The sequence below is a fragment of the Stigmatopora nigra genome, chromosome 16 (genome assembly GCF_051989575.1).
Source record: "Stigmatopora nigra isolate UIUO_SnigA chromosome 16, RoL_Snig_1.1, whole genome shotgun sequence".
Classification (NCBI taxonomy): Eukaryota; Metazoa; Chordata; class Actinopteri; order Syngnathiformes; family Syngnathidae; genus Stigmatopora; species Stigmatopora nigra.
In genome coordinates this window covers 7876158-7898977 of record NC_135523.1, presented here as the reverse complement: position 1 = coordinate 7898977, position 22820 = coordinate 7876158, and the positions used below count along the sequence as shown (strand labels likewise).

At 37.2% G+C, this 22820-nt stretch overlaps 2 protein-coding genes across 10 annotated transcripts in view; one reads left to right on the top strand and one right to left on the bottom strand.

The window, feature by feature from the left end:
• sema5a (sema domain, seven thrombospondin repeats (type 1 and type 1-like), transmembrane domain (TM) and short cytoplasmic domain, (semaphorin) 5A) overlaps window positions 1-22820 on the bottom strand; it is a 100784-nt gene that overhangs the window by 27566 nt on the left and 50398 nt on the right. For 7 of the 9 annotated variants that reach the window (XR_013329141.1, XM_077735790.1, XM_077735785.1 and 4 more), the window contains 9 exons: window positions 16008-16106; window positions 13072-13285; window positions 11389-11674; window positions 10034-10169; window positions 6366-6570; window positions 3718-3925; window positions 2869-2986; window positions 1284-1465; window positions 742-885 (listed from right to left, as the gene is read on the bottom strand). Coding sequence is in view for 8 of the 9 variants with exons in the window: in XM_077735790.1 (XP_077591916.1) it covers window positions 742-885; window positions 1284-1465; window positions 2869-2986; window positions 3718-3925; window positions 6366-6570; window positions 10034-10169; window positions 11389-11674; window positions 13072-13285; window positions 16008-16106 (1592 nt within the window). In the remaining variant the exon portion in view is untranslated. Of the gene's footprint in view, window positions 1-741; window positions 886-1283; window positions 1466-2868; window positions 2987-3717; window positions 3926-6365; window positions 6571-10033; window positions 10170-11388; window positions 11675-13071; window positions 13286-16007; window positions 16107-17891; window positions 18016-21119; window positions 21336-22820 lie in introns of those variants that run through there. The other 2 variants (XM_077735791.1, XM_077735792.1) reach the window with 2 other exon arrangements.
• Window positions 18109-19962, top strand: LOC144209663 (uncharacterized). The gene has a single exon (XM_077736103.1). The coding sequence runs from the start codon at window positions 18302-18304 to the stop codon at window positions 19154-19156; it is 855 nt and encodes a 284-aa protein (XP_077592229.1). The 5' UTR covers window positions 18109-18301; the 3' UTR covers window positions 19157-19962.

Sequence of the window (22820 nt, the reverse complement as noted above, 5' to 3'; positions counted from 1 at the left end):
ACTATACTTACTCGCAAAAAAGCGTAAAAATTGCCTTAAAATCATTTAATTTTACAATTTTTCGCTTATAAGCTGCGCCCTGATTCACAATTTTTACCTCCATGTTCATGGTTTTGATAAGGAGTAGAAATGTGTTACTTTGAAGGCAAAATCTTAAGAAAAATCATTACAAATTAATTAATCCTGTAACAATTGTTTTCAACTGCAAAACAGAAAATAACCAATAAATAGTAAATGTTACGTTTGTGAGATAGTCTAAATATATATAGTAATGTTAATATTTCCCTAATATGACAATATCAAAAAAAAGCATGCTAAATACTACTTTTGAATTTTATTATCATTATTTTACAGTCTGCAATTAGTTGCAATTAACCTTGAAGTTTCTTTTAACTGCTCATTAACTCAGTACTCGTTCGCTCTCAGTGTTAGCAATGCGTTAAAGTATTGTTATTTGACTATGGCATTACAATTAAAATTGTACAAAATACAGTATTTTCAAGTGTATACCTTGCACGTTTTTCATAGTTTGCAACTACCTAATTGGCTCGGAGACAAGACGACCCCGATTATAAGACGACCCATTCTTTTTCAAGACTCAAGTTTGACTTTATGACCACCAAATTAAGACAAGAAATAATTATTTCTGAATTAATCACAGTTCATGGCCCACAATTAATAGAGCAAGTAACCAACGTCCACGGCTAACTTTTATATAAAGACAAATACCAATCAACATACCTCTCCTCGCGGTTCTGACCCACACACACTCGGCCACCGTGGCGAGGGGTCGGGTTGCTACAGGAGCGCTGACGAACCTGGAAGCCAATACCACAGCTGGTACTGCACGGAGACCAAGAAGTCCAAGGAGTCCAAGCTCCGTTTCTATGGAGACATACGGAGAAAGATGGACAATTAGTTAAGAGATGTTTATGCAATACCCTTCCCACATTTTTATAGTAAGTTAGATTCAATTTCAACCAAAAATATATTGGAATTCATCAAACATCCAAGAGTGAAGCAGAATTACTACATTTTAACCTAAATTAAGTTTTTATGCCGACACACTGATCTATGCCTCTTTCAAATCTATTCACAAATGGGAGAATTATATAGTAAAGAGAAAATAAATATATTTTTGAATTGTCAGCAGGTCAAAACACTTGAAAACAAACACACACACACATTACACAAAAGTCAAATTGATGTGAACATTTCTGTATCAACGCACAAACAGTTTTTGAGATTTATACTTGAGTAAATGTATTGTAAGCAAAAATCACCTGGAACAGTTTGCAACCTCAACGCTGATCCCATGACACTTCTGACCACCACACTGTGGCATGGGGCTATCACACGCCCGTGTGCGACATAAACAGGAACCCAAGCTGCCACCATCATTGTGACTGCAAGCAGACCACACCGACCAAGCACCAAAACCTCCATCAACTGTCACATTACGGACCTGTTAACATAGAAATACAATTCAATTACAATTCAACTGAAACCACAATGCTCGTCCAAGGAAGTCCTTGGAAATGTGTTGCTTGCCAGGAATCCTTCAAATCTATGCACAAACAAGTACAAACCATCAGTGGCATCACCAATTAGGTGTTGGCAGGAAAATATGCTTCCCTCACAGGTGTGCGGAATATAAAAAAAGCCCTTAGAATTGGATTATAGTCTCAAATGCAAGGAATGGACAAAGAAATGAGTAAAAAGTATAATAGAATGAAGGAACAAATCTGAAAGGTGGCTTTATTAGAGGAAATACAAATGGCTCTGCTTTGAAGGGAAGCTGACATAAGCCATGTTGACACCACTTCCACATGCACATACAATTTTTACTAAAATATGGATGCTCACTGGTGCTTCTGAATAATTCTATTTGCTTGTCTCTTGGCGAAAAACGATAAATAACACTGCAAAAAACATGCCTTGCCTCTTCACAGCCTAGAAGTTCAAGACTTCTTACTAGTAACAGTTAATTAAAATATCTACACGTTAATACACAGCATTATCAGGACCTCTGGATTTGCATATACCGAGCATTTGCTGATATTAAAATGTAGAATAAGCACCTGGGTTCAAAATGCAAAGCTTGTCAGAGTATTTAATTACATTAGTGTTATCATTTTTAATCTGACTGCAAATATAAGTAACGCATTTTTGGCTCATGTAACAAATTTGTTTGCGGTATACCATACAAATCTTAAATACACATAATATCGAATTTATCCTATTTGGTTTGAGCATATGTGGCTGTATATTAATCCAATTTTAGAATTAAGAGCAGCTGCATGTGCATACTGATTATTTTAACAATACTTGCGGAATAAACCTTCATTGAAGTGACTTATTTCCATGCTAAGGAATAAAAATGTGCCACAGGTTTTATGCATAATACTCTCATTTTCTATGCATGGGGGCCATGAGGAAGTGTATCAAGGGGCTGCCCGGCTGTTGTACAACTACCAGCTGGTTTGTTGGTTATAATAAACATGCCAGATTGTGTACATGATATTTGTTTTCTTGCCCCAAGACACACTTGAGAGGCTGAAAATCAGCAATGGAACAGGAACTACAATATCTCGAAGACTCCACAAATGTTAACATTGACACGCTGTATATTCTTTTTAAAGGGACTAGAGCTGACCTGAACAAATTTAGCTGATATAAAATATATCCCTAAATGTGTTGGTCAAATGGAGAAATATCTAGAAATAAAAAATGTCCCATGCAGCTCGGCTAAATCAAGTGAATTCAGAGCAACAAGAGTCTGAATATTAATTTTGGATTCCAGTGGAGATTTGATAATGACTTTTTCCAAACAGCAAAACAATAGTAGATATTTTGATGGATACTCACAGGGCACTTTGAAATGCTCTGCTCCCATTCACTCATTCTGGCACTTTCTTCTAGGGTAGTACACTTCTTCAACAGCAGATCCCAACCGCAGTAAGGGTCTCGAGCCCCAACACATGCTCTGGTGATGGCAAAAAAAAAAAAAAAAATTTAAAGACCTTGTGACCCCTTACAGTGACTTTCAAAGTGTGCCGAAACCATACAAAAATTGCAAATTTCACCACAAAGAACACAAATCTTGAGAAACGTCAACATTTACAGATTTAAAAGCTTCCACTTTTTTTCAGTTTTTTTCTATTAATGGCCCTAACTTAAAAGAAATGAATGCAAAATTTTCAAAACTGAATGTTTAAGGCTTCTAAAATGTCTTTTTAAAACAAAGTAACACAAGTAAAGGAAATATTTTTTGAAAAGAGTTTAAAAATGCGAGAATGGGTGTACGTGTAGGACTGAATAATGTTGCACAGCACGCCATACGGCATTTCCCCTGACAACAAAGAAACAGGATAAAAAGGCAATAAGACTAGCTGCACATCACAAATATACCACTTATTTCACAGTAAAACAGGCTTTTGTGAGCCTGAAAAAGCTGTTGTGATTCACTGAGAACTATACACAACTGTGTGGATGCCAATTAAGGACAAAGGTAGTAAAAACTAGATATCCATGGATGAATAACACTGCATGAAAGCTGATTTTTATTTTTTCAAAGTCTTAGCTAAGATGACCTACACCGCGATTTGGCCCTCACAGATGAGCCTCCTACAGAAGATGAACTCTCGGAGGAGTGCACATATGCTCTTTGGATGCTTTCCATGGAGACAAATGATGTTTGCTTGCACTTGTACTCACTCTCTGTTCTTGTGGTAGCTGCACCTCTTCAGGGGGATCTTGATGACTTGGTCTCGAACACCCACATAGAGTTCGCTTCGGCTGTGCAGGATCAGGAGACTGCGAATGGGTTGTCTCTTTCTGGTTGGAAACAATTCGATCTCTTCTAATAAGCAGCTTCCCGTGGACTGATTCAGAGGGGAGAGTACTTTTCGAATCGTGCCGTAATCTAGAGAGAGAAAGTTTTTTTTTTAGTCATCAAGAAAAATAATTGCTCTTAAATAGATAACCATTGACGACTAAGAGTGACATAGGTTTAATTTCCATACTGACAAGGCATGTACTCTTCTTCCAGAGTATTGGAACATTGGAATATTGGATAACTTTATCCATCCCAGTATTCGGGAAATTTCGTTTCCGCAGTAGCAAGAAGGTGAGGATACAGAAATAGGAAAGGCATTTTAGACATAAATAGATATTTAGTAAAAATAAAATAGTAGAAATTTAGTAGAATTAAGTAGAATTGAGTAGAATTGAGTAGAATTGAGTAGAATTGAGTAGAATTGAGTAGAATTGAGTAGAATTGAGTAGAAATCAGTAGAATTGAGTAGAATTGAGTAGAATTGAGTAGAATTGAGTAGAATTGAGTAGAATTAAATAGATGTTAAGTTTTTCCAAGGTGTCCTTAGAATGTAAGTTAAAAAGTTTGGTAAACAAGGTATCATATGTCTTTCGTAGTATCTATAGTGCTCTGAATAACTGATAAACATTGTTCCCATAATTGGGTGGAATAGGGTCGAGCACCCCCCGTGACGCTAGTGAGGATAAGCGGTTTGGAAAATGAATGACTGAAATTAAATAATCAATAAAGTAATCAAGTGTCACAATTAACCACAACAACCATTAGCTGTTATTGAATTTTACTTTTTTTTAGGATTACAAGTCAATTAATTAGTAATAAGAAAAAGTAAATTTAAAAAATAATTTTAGTCAAAATAATGGAGGTTCAAGATAAACAATACCCAAAACAATTTCTGGTAAAATTAAAGCAGAATTGCCTAAGAAAAACCTTATTTGCAGTTATTTTTATTAAACCAAGGTCGATAGAACAACCAGGTTGGCTACTAAAATTGAAGAAAAGAATGTTAATAAAGGCTTTTATGGAATCATAAAAACATTGAATCCAATTATCGTTTGAAAAAGAAAAGCGTTATGATCAAAGATCAAGACCAAACTATGCACACTTGAGTCACACAATATACCGTACGCAACAAAACACTTGAAACAGTATAATTGCTTTTAAAATCTGTTTAAACAAAAACAAAAATTGTGACAAGATGACACAAAAGTGCACAAAGTACTGCTTTGTGGAGGAGAATTCTTGTTAAGCACAATATGCACTCAACACACCCTTCTAAAATAAACAATATTTTCTTTAAGAAGTCAACTTATAATGGAAAGAGAGTACAAATACAATGCAAATAAAACCCCTACTTTCCAATGAAGCAAGCTTTGCTCCCCAGAGATGAAATTAAGAGTGTTTTTTTTTCTCCCAAAGGAAGCACTTGAAAAAACTATTTTTTTTTTTTAGACATTTACCCTTGGGTAAAGAGAAAAAAAGTAATTAGGTGCAGACCATATGAATTGACTTCATGGGGAAACTAATGGGGAGAATATCTACTTTAAATTATGAGTTTGAAGGTTTGGATCCATTTTTCATGTTCCTCATATGCTCTTATTTGGTACTACTCCATGATCCAAAATCAGTTTTTTTGCATTAATTTAATTTAGTAAAATATTATTAAAAGTCAACAGTCAACGAGGCTGTTTAAAGTTGAGTTTCCTAGATTTAATCTGTTAACCATACTACAGCACGTGCAACTAATTACTCCAGACCAGAGAACAGACACCTACTGAGTACATGTATCACGCAGATAACATTTCCACACTTAACTCAAGATGTCAAAGCATATTGTCAAACTATGGGGATCAAACAATGTGCTGATTGCTGATGATAACACAATGAGAGTTAAATTATGTGTGAGATCTCTTTATAATCATTAATGACGCACGGTTTCTCCCTTCCATTGTGTTCTTTTTTAATCTTGGCACAAAATACTTTCATGGTTGTTGCTGCAATACTATGTAGGATTGTAGTGCTGAAATGGAACAAGACTTTAGTATGCGGGACTTCATTTATAACAATGGGACAGTTAACAATGGACAACCCAAGCCAAGTGCTCATCTCATTTTCTGAAACGCTTTATCCTCACTAGGGTCGTGGGGGTGCTGGAGCTTATCCCAGCTGACTGCGGGCCGGAGGCGTGGCCAGCCGATTGCCAGGTACAACGAGACAAATGCTCACTCATACCTAGGGGCAATTTAGAGTGTCCAATCAGGCTACCAGGCATGTCTCTGGAATCTGGGAGGAGTACCGTGAGAAAACCCATACAGGCCTGGGGAGAACATGCAAACTCCACACAGGTCAACCGATCTAAATGTGAACCCAGGCCTCCCACTGTGAGGCTGACACGTTAACCACTCAGCCATCCGGGCCGCCAAGTCAATTGCTTGTCAATCAAAATCATTTGGGTGAATAAATCCAGGCCTTAACACAGAGAAGGATGCAATCATTTAAAATACACCAAAATGCAAAGTGGTGAACTTACCAGTGGCTAGATAGATGATATGAAAGAGCATGTCTTTGCCCTGCACCACATCCACTGCTACGTGGCTGAATCGAATGTTGTCCTCCATGAAGTAGGGCACGGTAACCACAGGTTGGACCACTTCGTGCATCAATAAGAACTTCTGGGCATCTTGCAAGTTTCTCTGCGTCAGGTTGACGTAGGAGCCCGAGTCAATGGTGCCGCACTGTGGAGTTAAGCATTATGGAAAATGGAAATTAGCCAAGCATGTTACTTTTGACAGATTGTCATTATGCTATGAGTTATTTATAAATGTGATTTGTTCCTACAGTTGAGTGTACCAATTAGTACATATTACGTATGACTAAGTAATTTCAACTGTAGAAAAAAAATGTATTCAGAAAAGGCAATTATTTTGAGTGTAAAAATGGAAAAAGATTTGAACGTACATTTAAATGTCTTTTTGTATAGTTTGCACCTGTATTGTTACCGTGAGCCGTTTTTACCGCTTGTAATGTTTCACATCTCTTGTGCGGAATTCATTTATTACAAATATCCATCAACATTATGGGATTTTTATATCGCTCCTGATGAAAATGTACGTGCATAGTGTACTTGATGTTATGGAGATATTTCTGGAAATTCCACTTGGATAGGCAGTCGTACAATGAAGTGTGCTTTCCTTCAGGCTTAACCCTACTTGGACACCGTTAACTGGATACGAACATAATGTGGCCATTAGTTCTAAACGAATAGCTACAGTAACAACACCACAGCCACTTTATTCGGATCAATTCCTGGCCTTGCATGGACTGACAGATGAGCATCATGGAGACTTTTGCAGTGATGGGCAATGGATCATCACCCTCACCACTTCAGCAGACGGGAAATGGGTGTCGTAAGGGACAGCAGAATGCCTTCGTATATGTCTGTCCCTGCTCTTATTATTTTTCTCCTAGCTGAGCAACACGGTATGAGCATGTTTTGTATTATAGTGTCTTATGACGGTGAAAATCGCCTGGAGAGATTGGCCTCTGAAATATGGGGATCTTTCTGATTACGTATCTACCATGATGACAAGGCACACGAATGATACCTTTGAGCGTATATACAGAGACGGATTTGTGAGTCTGTCTGTTCAGTACAGTTGAGGGACAGAACCATCATTTGACTGAGTGTGCCCATCTCACCTTTTGTCCTTTGCTAAGATTGCAAGAGCTGTTGAGTAATGGCACTGGGAAAAGTGATGTCTACACAAGGGCTTGGCTTTTCAGCAAGAGCGTGAACAATTTGAATAGCAGTGAAATTTGGGTAGAGGTATGAAAGTGGCTTTGAAATTGAAGTCATTCCATCGGTTTGAGATGATTTTCTCAAGTTTTGCATCTTGCAAAAATTGATCAATTCACTTCAGAGTTACTCAATATTTAATGGTGTATTGACATGGAAAAACAAACATCTTATGATCTGATTCTCTCACTTAATATATAAGATGTCAGACTGTTCAATGATTAATGAGTGTAATTTGGAGAAGTCAGCAGATAAATTTGATTTAACACTATGCCTTCACCTGTCTTTAGTGACCCTGACTGAACTTATGAATTTGCACAATAAATGAAACTACAACAAAAGACACATCACAATCAAGCTAATCTATCTGTACCAGAAGCAATTACCAAATGTTTTTTTACTGTTCTGCTAACAAAATGTTCATACGTGTACATGTTAAGATTAAATCATTGGAATGTTAAAAATGTATTTTCTTTACATTTAGATGTTTCACGACTTCAAATGACAATGTCATGTTAAAAAAAAAGGATTCAATATTTTAGAACATTTTCTAAAGTCCCATTCATCTTTCAATATATTCTAAACGTTGTCTTTCCAGTGAAATTAAGCCAAAAAAATTCATTTGAGGACAAGGTTAAAGCTTGAGATTTCATTTATGATATACCAGAGAGAGTATTTGGATTCCTCTGACAACTGATGAAAGTTCAGTATTCCAAAGAGAATGTCCCATACTGTGAGAAAATTAACAATACGGCTTGTGTCCTTTCCAAGTCCTCACCAATTGGTAGAGAAATGCTGTGTATTCCAACGGTAACATCATTATCTGTCAAACTAAAATTTAAAAAAGTATTACTGATTAACGGTAGACGGAGGACACTATAAATACATGCCATTTTGAATGAAACCGAAATCCCATTCAAGCACAGACGGAATTAGAGACTCAAAAACAAAATCCCGAGATCAACGTACAGTCAATAGACAGACGAGAGGATTTTCTCAGCAGATCAATAGGTTGTTAGGCTCCAACTCAATGATCAGAGTATGTGAGCTGACTATTGATTTCACAGACTCTTAATTATCTCTCCTGATATGTTCATGCAAAAAAAAAAGTTTGGTTTTAAAGACGTGTATAACTGAACGTGCACAAAGAGGAGTAATAAAATAGACAGACCATAAATTCTGCACTCATAAATCTAATTCCATAGCATTGACAAATTGATGAAGATGTCACTGAAACTGAGATAAACTACGTGTTGGTCCAGTGGCGAGTAGCAGCTTTTGTGGACACAATTGAGGGAGGACAGAGATAGAAATGTAGGAGAAACTTTTAAACGCTTCTCTCTGGGGTGTGGAATTTTTCCCAGTCTTGAGCAAAATGAAAATTGGGTTGCAAGAAGGGAAATGACTTTCAATCAAAGTAGTTTGTTTGCTTGAAAATGTGACTACACTGAGTGTCTTTCCAGGTCACGGAGTCCTTGAATGTAGTATTTTTTTTTATCATGGGACTGCTTCTCCTAGCAGGAAATGTGCAAAATGGAGCACATAGTGAGTAAGAAGAGGTTCTGATTGAGTAGCAGCAAGGCGTTGAAGAGATTTCAATCCTCAATGGAGAGTGGCGAGGATTATCTGTTAATCTCTACCCGCAAGAGCCACTTCTGCTAATAAAACATTCACCAAGCCCTCGGAATAATCAGTCACAAGGATAAAGTGCCTTAGTGCTGCTTGTGTAGAACACAGCCGGTTAATGGGAGTCCAGAAAGAAGCTGGGAAACATTTTTCATGAATGATGGTGCAAAATATGAAGCGCACCACTGCGTTTATAAAAGAGAGCATTACGTAGTAATACAGGTGTCAAACTCAAGGCACGTGGGCCATATTTGGCCAACAACACCATTTTGTGTGGCCAATTAAAGTAAATCTTGCGCATTGACTTCATGGTTTTAAAATCCAACAAGAATTTGGGTATTTAGTTAAAAATGTTTTGTGTTTATATTTTCTAAAAAAAAGTAGCACATTTGAATTGAAGTCAGAATGTTCAATACTTTTCCACTTAAAAAAAAAAAAGTCTGCAATCAAAACAAATGTCACCTTTTTGTCATTAATGTTTGATTGATTTTTAAACCAACAAAAACAATGACAATTGTTTTCATTTTAATTAATTTAAAAACAAGTTGTCCTTTTTTGTTTCTCAAGCTAAAAAGTATGAATTTAACTAAATAATAAGCAATAATTTCTAATGAGTCTCAGAAAAACCTGATAGCGAGGTCAACAATGTTAAAAATAATTTTCATTTACCCATTGATTATTAAACAAATTGTGGCATCCCTTGTTTATGGATCACAGAAAGATGGCGGCACTTAGTTTCTATGTACTTTAACATGGCATGTATGAATTTTAATTACCTGAAAGTCAGGGTTGGGGTTAGGAAAGGGTAGCCATGCTGAGCGGGAGTTTTCCTGGTACTTGAAGGGTCCGTTGAAGACTTGTGATATGGCACTAAGATTGAAGGCACACACAGCAGATGCAGCAATGCTATTTCTGAAAGGGAGGGATATAAAAGTATGGGAAGAAAGGGTGAAAGCGAAGAAAGATGGGATGAAAGATAGGAATACATATGTTAGAGCACACAAATCTCCAAACTTATTGATTTGTAACTCTTTGTTTAGTATTGCATTGTGCAAGAAATACACATTAAAAACAGATCCTATTCTAAGTGATGGCCAATATGACCTCGTAAATTCAAGAGGACACAATTAAACTGTTCGGCTGGTCTGATTAACTGTGCATATCTCGTTTGTGAATTACAGCTTTGAATTTTCAAGATGTCACTTATAACATGTCCAAATGCCGTTCCGCTACAGGGGAAGAAAAGATGAAGAGGACAGTTTTCATTCTACTTTCAAATTTCAATTTAAATCTCATGTGGCTGTTTAATAAAGTTTGAACCTGAAGAGAGATCATTTCTAGTACCTCTCAAAATATCATTTCTGGTTCATTCGCCTGACGATAGAGTGCACAACGTGGGATTAATTCCCATTAAGTGGTGATGTGGTTGTGACAGCTAATAGTTGTCTGTGAGTGACAACCAGTTTAAGGTGTAGTCTGCCTTTTACCCGGACTCAGGTGGGGTGGGCTCACAATGTGGTGAATTCGGCTTAAAATGGTCATTTAACCATGCATTAATTTCTTATGGGACAATACACGAGTCTTTAACAATTCCCGTCCTAAGCAAGAAGGAGTCCATTAAGATGTATACTATGATTGATAGGTTGATAGTCTAGAAGACACTTTTTCTGAGTTAGGTATGACAGCTGTTGTCACCTCAATATTGAGTGCTGAATAAAGAACTGTTAACTCTGCAACTTTAGAATATAATGAATTTTACTTTTTGTTAGCATATAAATTGTTAACTGTTTCTCAGCGTTCTTAGTGCGCTACAACTTTTTTTGTAAACTTTCAAGGTTTATTTTTATTGGATTTTCTGTTCCCATGTTTGATGTAGATACAATAATTAAAGCAGTAACTGGAATGACCAGGGAGGAAATGAAAAATCAACATCAGAATTTGTATCAAGGTCGTATTGAAAAATGTCATGGTGTTTAAAGAAAATCAATTCATCAGTGAATCTTGCATATATATTGCAAATGTATATATATTCTTGCAAAATTCAATGGGGTTAACCCAATTCTGAATTAATGGAGGTTCTTATTTTTTATTTCTTTAATATATATACGTATAATGTATTAATGTAACTTACACATTGGTCGTAAAGATGCCATAGAGCAGCTCTAGCTCAGGCAAGTAGAAAGTCCCCTGCAGCTCGTTGTAGTTAAAGGGAATTTCTCCCGGCCGGGAGCAGTTGAGCCGGGCCTTCATGAAGGTCGTCCAAGTATCCTCCAGGAGAAAGCGGCCGCCGATGTCATTCTTACACACACGGCCAGCACGGGAGAAGACGGTACGCCCGCAGTCGTGCTCCACCGCGTACTCCCGAAAGAAGAAGTAAGTGAAGTTTCCGATATCGTAGGATGACACGAAATTTGGTTCTGTGGGAGAAGTGAAGAAAAAGCTCTTAGAATAGATAAATGTTTTGGGTTCATTCACAGTGAGCATGATTTTACAACACACCTAAACAGCAGGTGATCAGGATTAATAACTACAGGCCATGTTATTAATGGCGTTGTATTCCAATAGGAAAACCCATTTTTCATTCTTAAAGGTTGAGATGAGAAATGGCCAGAAGAGGTGAGGCGTAATAGTTCTAACCCTGCCAGAAACACGGGACCCCAGCGACGCTGCCCCAGCAACAACGTTCATCTTTTATGTATGACATTATTAGATCTTAACCGCACACTTTATTCTGCTCGGCAGTGATTTAATTCATCTTTAAATGGAAGTGTAGTAGCACCTCCCTGCAACCTTATCCTCAGCACCTTGAGAGGGTGGAGCACTAGGGGAAAAAAATATCCTCACTATAAAATTAGTTATTAAGAAACTGTTTTCCCAAGGGTTTTACTATAGTAGAACATGGTGACTTTAATTTATTTTTTCCAATTTAGCTTGGATGTCAAATGCCTTCGACAAAAAAAAAAAAACTTGCCATGCAAACTTCTGCTTTGTCTGAAAACTTTCAAATAAGCTCTGAGGCTCCTTTTTAAGTACATTTCAAGTTCTTGCAAAAATGAAGGGTTTAGAGCGTTACCCTGCCAGTTAAATGATAGAAAAACATGACATTATTTTATACATGTGGTTAAAGTAAAAATAAAAAATTAACTCGACAGGCTCTGTCCACCGAGGCATTCATTGATTTACGGGAGTCTTCCATAAAAACACCACTTCTCAATGTATCATTAAGTGATTAAAAAAACATCAATGCTATGATAAAGTTGCACAGTTCATTTAAATTTAGATCCAACTTATGGATGGCCATTAAGTCCACCTGATCTATGTCTATATTATCACAAAAACAAAATATTAAAAATCCTTGCATTATGATAGAAGTCAATTTTATGGGTTAATGTCTCACACAAAATGAATTCAGTATTAGCCTCTATCAGGTAGGACACAAACTGTGTAAATATGCACCAGAAAGTCTTTCAACATTAACTATACAATGTTAAAGTACTCTTATTTTGGTTCAATTGTTAAATTATTGGAATACTTTTCCCCTTTTATAGAAAATAAAGTAACACTGGTCATAAAAAGGGTGTTAAAAAACTAAATTTGCGATTCAATTTCCATACACCACTTATCCTCACTCCAGGCTCCAGCACCTCCCGTGATCCTTGTTAGAATAAGTGTTATGGAAAATGAATGAATGCTTTTGTTGCTGATATATTTAGAATACTTTTTAAAAAGCGAGAATGTGAGGCTAACTCAAAAAGCACTGAACTCAGTTGTAATCTCTTCTATAGTTGTTATTCCATTAAATACAAATGCTTACCATTAAGCCACTTGGAGTTGTACTGGGCAGTACGAAGTGGTGGCAGGCCGCCCAGGCTGCGGTAGATGGCTGGGTCTCGCCCGGAGAAATCCATGGCCGTGGCAGCATAGAGCTCGCCATTGGAGGTGATGAGTGCAGTGGAGTTATGGAGAGGGTTGTAAGGACACCGAGCCATTCCACTTATCTGATCGTGAATCTCGGTCAAATTGGTCAGCTGAGGGGGAAAAGACAAAGGTGAGTGTATGGAATATAGTGGACAAACGGTTCTCACAGTGCAGATACCTTGCACAAACAAATTAAATCACAGTAATCCCTTGATTATCATGTCTTCACTTATTATGAATTCACTACTTCGTGATTTTTTTCCGCTATTAATGATTTTTTTTAAATTCATAAAAATATGAAAAGCCACACTGAACCGTGTATCCAGAAGGCAGAAAAGTTATAATAGGGGTGACCCTACTTTGCGATTTTTCGATTATCGCGGCCCTGTCTACTTGAACAGCGATATTCGAGGGAGTACTGTATTTGCATTTTTAATATGTGATCCAAGAGCTCATACAAAACCAAAGGAAATGTACTTCAAATGAGAAGCATTTCTCACGTTATGGATCAATGCAAAAAGCTGGCAGAAAAATATAGGGTAGCATATCAAAAGGGCAAAATTAAAATAAAAACTGCCAAGCATGACATGTTTTTTTTCTTTTCCCAGAATGCAAATGGAGCATTACATTATGGTGTGCACAGGACAGTTTAAGAAGGAAGACAAAAATTACGGGCTAACTTTGCAATTATTAACTGCATAAAAATAAACAAATCTAACAGCTGTCATGTTTTCATCGATATATTATACATCAAAAGATGCCAGCTAATTTCAAGGCTTCTTTAAAAGTCACTGTTTTTTTTGGTTGTTAAGCTGTCCAGCTCTGTCTCCAGTTTAAATGTCATTCACCCACCCATGAGTCTATTCTATCAATGAATAAAAATAGTTTCTAGGATGCGTTTCCTTTTACTTTGACAACCACCACTTAGGAAGGCATAGCTTCAATACGTGTCATTCAACAGTCTCTGCGTAACAAAGTAAAATGCATTACCCAGAGGTAAGTTCATTTAAGTTACTCTTAAAGCAAAAGAGTGATTCTGGGTGCAATTACTTTCCTATCATTCAAAAGTTCCACATGCCTAACTTGTTGGAGGTTGCACAGACATTAGACCGAACTCAATTTCCACCGACCTCACACATTTTTAGTAAAGATATAATGAGTTTGCCCGCATGGCAGGCCACATTCAATTCAACTTATGGAAAAGGCTAGTTTTTAAGCCAATTCCCGATTTGGATCGGCACATTCGCTCCGTCCACATTTTCTCTACCCAAACCACAACAAAACGGAACAGTTCTGTATGCTCGGCTGCCTTGAGATGATAACTTGCTCTTGACTAGACTTTTCCTGTGGGTTGGACAAGCTTGTTTTGGGCTATTTAAAGGGAGTGCAATGATAGATCAGAAGTGTATCTAGAAGGAAGTGAGTAGTACAAGTCATTTATAGTGCAGCCCACAGCAACAAGGACGAAGAAAGTGTCACATGAAGATTTTTAAAAGATAAAGGATTGGGATTAAGGTGTAGTGCGACGGAAGATTGTGAAATGTGGGACAGCACACCTGAACCAAAGCCCAATTCATCCCTTTTAATTATATTATACCATAATACAGTATATTATTCAGTATAGAGTATGATCCATTGATTTCAAATACAGAAGTGTACTGTATCGAAGAAATTTATGATTGGCATGGTTAGTATAATACATTTATCATATTTACTAGAAAACTTAATTTTAAAACTAGGCATGCATTCATGCTGGTCAGTATGCTCCCATAGACCACTTGCTATGCATTTCTGTGTCATTTACTTTTGATTTTAGAGCAATCTTCCTGTGGATTTTTGGGCAAATCTGGTTTCTTTTAATATCGAGCTATAATTGTTTTATTGTGGATGTGATTTGTAGATGTGTACACCTCTAAACTATCATTTTTTTGTGTTTTTTTATTAGATCGTTGTAAAAAATAAAGTATATGCTGGGAGGTTAAAAAATACAATAAAACATCCAAAAACAAATGATTTCCTACAATATTTAAACTTTTTTTTCAGTTATTAGAGTCAATACAGTGTAAAATCTTACAACATTTCTTTCAGCTATAACAACAACAGAAAGTTGAAGTTAAGTAATATTTAACAGAAGTTAACTCTAATAAATGTCATGGAAAAAAATATAATTTGTCTAATGTGTGCTTATAACAAATTCTTATTGATAATGTCATGACATTTAGATTTTTTTCTTTCAAATGTCACCGAAATATTAACTTATGAAAGCACCGGGATGTTAGATGTGTAAAGATATTAAATTTCAAATGTTGGTTTGTACTTTATTTTAAATTCAAGTAAAGAGGGGCATAAGTAATCCCAAAGAAGGGTTAATCAGATTGACACATATTAAAAAGTGAAATATGTGTGGAAAACTAGAGTAATTTACAAATGATCTTATTAAACATGCAGCATGGCTTTAGTTAAAAATGAAGATGTCACATGAAGCCAGAATTACCAACAAGACAAGGATTAATGATTGTTGGGAGCAATTATCTTAAGGAAGGTTCTTCCGTCAAAGCACTTACTAGCATTCACTTTTTAATTATCTCAAGACCCCCGTCTGTACAATATGTCGAGTGTCATTCATCAAAATATAGTGGCGCAATTATGACTGAGAAGAATTTTCAAATGCATGGAAAGGCTTCATCTGCATAATGTGACTTCTTCAGACATCTGTCTAATTTAAAATGCCCTAGATTGGTGTTAGAGATTCACCTGATGTTTTACTCCAAATAAGTGAAATGTTAAACTGCTGAGAGCAAATGTTCATATGGGTTAAATTGCAATATGTACCGTTCGGTTGGTGCAGATGGGAGTGAAGGCATTGGTCCCACAGGTAAACAGTCTGTTTCCATTGACCAGCAGCACCCTAATGTAGTTCTGGCACTCCTCCTGCGAACACACACCAAAAAGCAGTTAAGTTAGCAGCTGGAAGCCAATCGACACAGTGAGAGGCTCCAGGACAAAATTACACTTTGGATCTGTAAATGAGAAAGAACACCGTTAACTTTGGTAAGACTACTCTGAAACAAGGTCAGGATTGACTTTGTGTGATCAGGTCTAATGTCTCTCAATTCAACAGGAAGCACATCCGAGGCAGGTAACTAACTATTCCAAAAAACACAGGAAAGCTAAAGGAGAGGACCACATTCAGAACATTGTCTTGACTGGTCAGAACGTGAAATAGAATTGTAGCCTTTAATACACTTCACTCAATCATGTTAATGTTCCCTTTGTAAATCAACTCACTTTGATCTAAATAATGGTTAAATATGTTCTATAGCTTTAATTTTCATTCACTTTCCCACACAGATATTGGAATGGGCCTGCAGCAAACCACTTAGCGGGCACCTCGCTAGAAATAAATCAGCATGACAGTGTGATTGATTGATTGAATGAATGTTTGACCAGCGCACTTTTGCTGGAAATCTCCATCAACAAGCAAACGACAAATGGAACAAAAGTGGTTGGCATTCATGTCAGGAGTTCAGTGATTGTTTTTTTGCCTCTGGATACAAATTTTCCCTTTGTCCTGTTGTCTTAAAATATGGGAACCTTGTAGAAATATAAAATCTTGTAAAGTAGCATGTGGCTTCAGATGCCCATTTAAAAAGACGCACTACTTATAGTCGTCCACAAATGAGTCACTTCATTGCTTCAAATCAAATATCAAGTCAACTCATCAACTTTGTCATTTCTTGGTACTAAGTGCAGTAAATGTATGTCATTTCATAGATGCCCATGTTTGCAGACCAATGTCTCTGCTTTTACTGCCACTGGTAATTTTATGGTTTTATATACAATGCTACTTGAAAGCATCCGGTTACATTCATTATACTTCTATAATTACATTTCTTTCAAACTGTCTGGTCCCATAATAACTAATAGCATTCTTAATATTTTTCCAGGCTCAGTCTTGCTTCCAATAATTCCCTGACTAGTGTTGCATCACTAGTATAATACAGGCTATTTTTTTCTGTAGAAGATAAAGCAATTCAGGTCTGTGAACTCAATTCAAACCATTAAATTTTTCCGTTTCACCATTTAGCCTTGTCAGGGTTCATAAGGTGCCAAAGGCTATGCCAATCGACTTTGGGAGCCTACGCCATAGACAGGTCGGTCCAGTCAGTCTTAGGGCACAGACCATTCGCCCTCACAATCACAATGATTTAAATCAAACTTTTTTTCGTAATTTAAATGAATAAATTATAATAGATATAAGTGCAGGTCAGAAATATATTTTTTAAATATCCAGAAAGCACAGAAGCTATATTCTGCCTGTTAAACCACAGAAGACTTTAGTGACATAAGCCCTATTTTTGATAATTTTAGTGTAAACCAAATGTGTTTTTCTCACGGAAAAGGGGGAAAACAATTTTATTCACATGGACTGAGATAGGGTTGGACTATAATTCAGGAAAACTATCCATTACAAACGGCCTCAACCTGCTTGTTAGAGCCAAACTATCCTTCAACTTAAATAGAGGTTGGTGCACGCAAGCATGGATCAAAGTGACTTGATTTACCTTTAAGTTCATTGTTAAATCAGCTGTTTTATGCCTAAACATATAAAATGAGAAAATGGTCACTTGTTAAAGGTAAAAGTTGAATATAAACGTTATTTTAAAAGGCACTCAGCAATCTGTGGTTGGATACCCTTGAATTAAACATTTGTACCTTGGTTGCCTGTTTTCCAAGGTTTCTTTTCTCGACAAGATCATAGCTTCATCAAAGCATGCAAATGTTTTACAGCAGTTAGTTGCTTATTTTGGTGACCATATTATACAACCCCTTGTGTTCCCCCACCCCCTGCAATTGTCAGAGGCAAGGCACGATGTCACAATGAGAACTCTACGATGTCACCAGCCTTTCCTTTCATCCTTTTCCACTTGACTTTTCACATCCTGTTCATCAGTCCCAATCTATCCAGACTGATGATTGGATTCATCTCCAAATATGATAGACCATTTTGACTCTTATTTGCACTGTCTCTCTGTAACTCATGTCACTATTAGGTGGATGTTTGTGGGCCCCAGCTCCTCGATGTCTAGGAGAAAAAGCCGGTACTGGATGGAGGTCTATCTGGGATGAGCAGCAAAAAAACTCCTTCCAAATTCGATAAAAAAGATACAGCGTCTTCCCATCAAAACGAGCCACAAAAACAAGTTGTGATCTGTAACCGAGGCCATCTCTACAATATCCGAGTTCCCCGAGCGGAGAGGCGTGAAGAAACACTAAGCCTTTCAGCTTCGGAGTACGACAAAATCATCGCACGAGCCAGGACCCCCAGTTTCTTGGAGAGGGAAGAGGCTTTGGAAAAGGCTTCTCAAAAGAATAAGGAAGCGGCAGAAGAAAGGAAACGGCAGATCATTGAGAAGGATCGTCGCACTGCTAAATGTGATGTGGAAACCGAATCTCTGTCCAGGAGGCAGCGTTATGAACGATATATGCACATGCGATGTAAAGCCCAAATGGAGCAGGACAATCAGATTCGAAAGCTGGACACAAGTATCGCGCGGTGCAAGATTCAAGCTGAGCGAGACACCCAAAGTGAGTGGAAAAAGCATTGCGATGCAGTCGGGATTTCCAAAGACAAGGCTGACTTTGAGCGGGTGGTCAAGGCTCAACAAGAGATGCTCGTCAAGCAGGAGAAGAGGGAGAGAAAGCGGAAGGAGGAGGGACGCCGCTATTTGGATAACCTAGCAGAGCAGATAAAACAGAATGAGCATGTTGCGGCTGTCAACCGCCAAGAGTGGCTAGGCATGGGTAAGAAAGAGACTGAGGAGGATAAGCTTCAAAATCAGTGTATCGAGGAAGTCAAAGAGGAAAAACTAAGCAATTTCAGAGCTACTGGGATTTCAGATAAATACTACTTGTTTGTAAAGAAGAAGGCAGATGAATCTGGCAAAAAAGTGGAGAAATTCCAGTACCATGGAAAATGATCAAAGACTAACTAACATTTGAAAGGCTGAGGTATGCTACCCTTAGACAAAGACTATTATGGTGACAAATGACTGAAAATGTGTAAACAATGGTAGTTTTTTAGGAAAGCTCGGCAACAGTCCTTTATTACAAGACCAAAGACCATGCACAGTAGTATTACATTGAAATGTGTTTGTATGAATTTATTAGTTACTTTTTTAGTGATTACATTGATTTCTGGACTTAATGAAATCCTATTCTGAACTGCACTTGTTTTTATTTGTTTCCAGTCTTCATCTAATGACATACCCTATTTATCCATTATTGAAGTTTTTTTTTAAATTTTTATTATATGATGTTACCAAAAGTTGAAAAAAATACTTCTAATTTATGGTTATAAGAGTCATTTATGGTGCTGTGGTACATTTTGCCTAATTTGCCAGGTTGGATTCCCAATAAGCAATGGTGTAACACTGAAAGGGAATTTTTTTCTTCCTTTGTATATGCACTGTCACACACTGGAGGCCGGTTCAGGGTATAGTCTGCCCTTTTCTCCTCTTATCAGTTGGGATAAGCTTTAGGTCCCCGAGACCATGACCAATAAAAATGGATGAATGAATGAAACAAAATCTGCTATTTGAAAAAAAAAAGGGACCTAACCCTGGCAATGACATGCAATGAGTTAATATATAGTGCCTTCTTAGTGCTACTACCAAAATTAATATTGTATATTCATTTTAATTGAATTAACATTGTATGACTATTACTACCACTACTATTGTATGAATATAAAAATGCAACTTAATTAAAAATGTGTTTTCTAGTATTTATATTTTTTTATTGACCCAAAACAATCACTTGTTCTAGAAATGGTCAGACCATATTTTTTAAATGACTAAAAATAATAACTTGCCTATGTAAAGCCTGTAAATTGCTGTCCACTGGAGTAACCAGTTCCTGAAAATTGCACTGAAACGAGTAAGCATCCAACTAAAGGTGCTATAAACAATCTGAATTACCAATGTTGTCTACCGTTTGGAAAGAGAAAAAAAATGAAATATCAATTGACTCAGCAACAAGACAAGGATATAGATTGGAGAGGTCAATGGAGACAACTGAAGAAAAAATTGACAGCAGACTCCAAAATTGCTCGACTTCTGAAGAGGTTATGTACTTACTTTCATGTTGCGGAAACTGACATTTTGAATGTGTACAAGTTAGTGTGCTAATGGTACATGCATAGATAGTCGATTGACTGGAACAAATATATCACTTTTACATGTGTTATTAGGTAATTGAATTTAAATTAAGGATTATTTTCAGACTATTTATACATTGAGAAAAGTTCCCCTCCCTAACTCCAATCAAAGCAATAATCTACCTTGCTAGATAAATAATATTCCTGAACCGTCTTAACCCTGGTGCAATTTAAAATGCTCCAAGGACTACCATAAATTCATTTTATTGCTGCAATGTACATAAATTATAGCCTACATGTCTGTTCACATGATCATTGCTAACATTAGTGTGTCGTTTTTTTGGATACGATTACATTTTTCATCCCGTACTTGGGAAATTCACTTCGTCGCAGTAGCAAAAAGGTGAGAACACAATGATAAGACAACCAATTGTGATACAAGATGCAAACCAGGCGCAATTTCACCCAAAAATAGATTGTTAAGATCATATATGGCAAAGGTGTCATTTTTAAATATTTTGATCCTGTTTGGAGTCTCATTTTAACAGTTTTAAAACAAGTAATGTCATCAAGCATGTGGCGTAAACTGCGATTTAGATATACCAAGAGAGAGGATTAAGACTGAATGAGCTCACAGAAAAAAGAATGAATCGAGAAATGTTAGAGCAAACAGTGTTTTTAACTGAAAATTTTAGTGTTGAAAAGGACGTGCAAAGCATACCAGTTGAGAAAAGATAATTATCAACCTTATTAGTCATTAAGGCCAGTCATTGCCTTTTACTCACCATTCGTGGCCCATTTTCTGGGATATTGGGTTCCACTGAGTTGATATATAGTTTGATTAACCCGACACACAGAAAACAGTTTTCCAGTTAGTTGGTCCCAATTTCCAATGATGCGGAAACAAAGTTTCCATCTGTGCACATGGTGCTCTTGATGCATTATTAATCTTTGAGAAAGTAGCCATTTAACCACAAAAAAATATATAAGATTAGCATTCGTAATGTTCAGAACCCAGCTGCAAAAACTAAAAGATCTTATGTAAGTGATATCATGAAAATCACCTCAGGTACAAAGGCAACTGTGACGTCATAGTGAGGTTGAGGGGATTCTCAAAATATGATGTCATAAATGATCTCTTATTAAAGGGTGCAAGTATTTACTAGTAGTCTTTATGTATTGAGAATACATTCGAATGAGCAAACAAGACACATATTTGAATAGAAACCAAATTGGAGCTAGACCTTTTTGGGTTTCCCAAAATCATGAGTGTAGCTGCAACCTGCAGGAGGCAGAATCGGTACGGCATCAGCGACCCAATCTCGAATATTGACCGAGGAATATACGGGACGGAAACCAATCACAAGGCTCCTTTAAGAAGAACTCATCCAAAAAAGACAATTGTAATCTGCAACCATGGTTTCATCTATAATGTCCGAGTTCCACATGATGAGATATATCTACAAACAGTCAGTCTTTCCCAGGCTGAGCATGACCGCATACTTGCAAAAGCCAAAGGTCCAAGTCTTTTTGACCAAGAGTTGGAGAATATTAAAAAGGCGGTGATAAAAAAGAAAGCAGATATGAAGGCTGCAGAGGAAAGAAAGCGTCTGATCATTGAGAAGGACCTTTTTGCCATCAAGCACGGGGAGGAGCAGGAGGAGAAGGCGGGGAGGCTGGCATTCCACCGAATGAGGGAAAAAGCTGTGCTGAAACAGGACAATTCTATGAAAAAGATCGACAGATGGATTTTAAATAGTAAAATTCAGGCGGAACGTGACAAGCAACTTGTGTGGAAAAAGCGCTGTGAGGAGATCGAGATTTCAAAGAAGAAGGCCGAATTTGACCGGGTTTTAAGGTGTACACAGGAGGCGATGCGCAAAGATGAGGAGAAGGAAAAGAAGCGAGCGAGGGATGCGTATGAGCATTTAGAGAGCATCAAGAAGCAAGTGAGGGATCGTGAGCAGGCGGCACTTAAGAAGCGGAATGAGAAGCTGTACGAGTTTAACATTATGAAAGATAAGATTGAGGAGAAGATTCAATGGCTAGAGGAGTGTAAGGAGGAGAGACTTCAAGAACTTAAAGCTTGCGGAATCCCAGAAAAGTACTGCAGGTATGTGAGGAGGAAAACCAAAGAAGACAGTGCCCATCCCAACCAATACCTGTACCGGTCAATAGATACATTAGATCAATTACCACGATGGACATTCAACACTTTTAGAAAATACAAACAACAGAAAGAGTTACTAAATCCTTTTCCACCGCTACCACCAATCCCCATGAAGGAAGCATCTGCAGGAGGAGATGGGAACTGAAAGACCTTTTTTCTCAATATTATAGAGACTCCTCACCATTACACCAACTTTTTCTCGTAACCAAAGAGACGTGACACAGATCAATGAAAGAATTAGAAGAAAAAAAACCTGCCTATTGAAAATGGTCATCTATAATACATTTGACCCCAATGTGAATTGTATGGCAGTGAA

What these genes read in the sequence shown, in the direction of transcription:
- LOC144209663 (XM_077736103.1), top strand. Translation starts at nt 18,302, where the DNA reads ATGAGCAGCAAAAAAACTCCTTCCAAATTCGATAAAAAAGATACAGCG.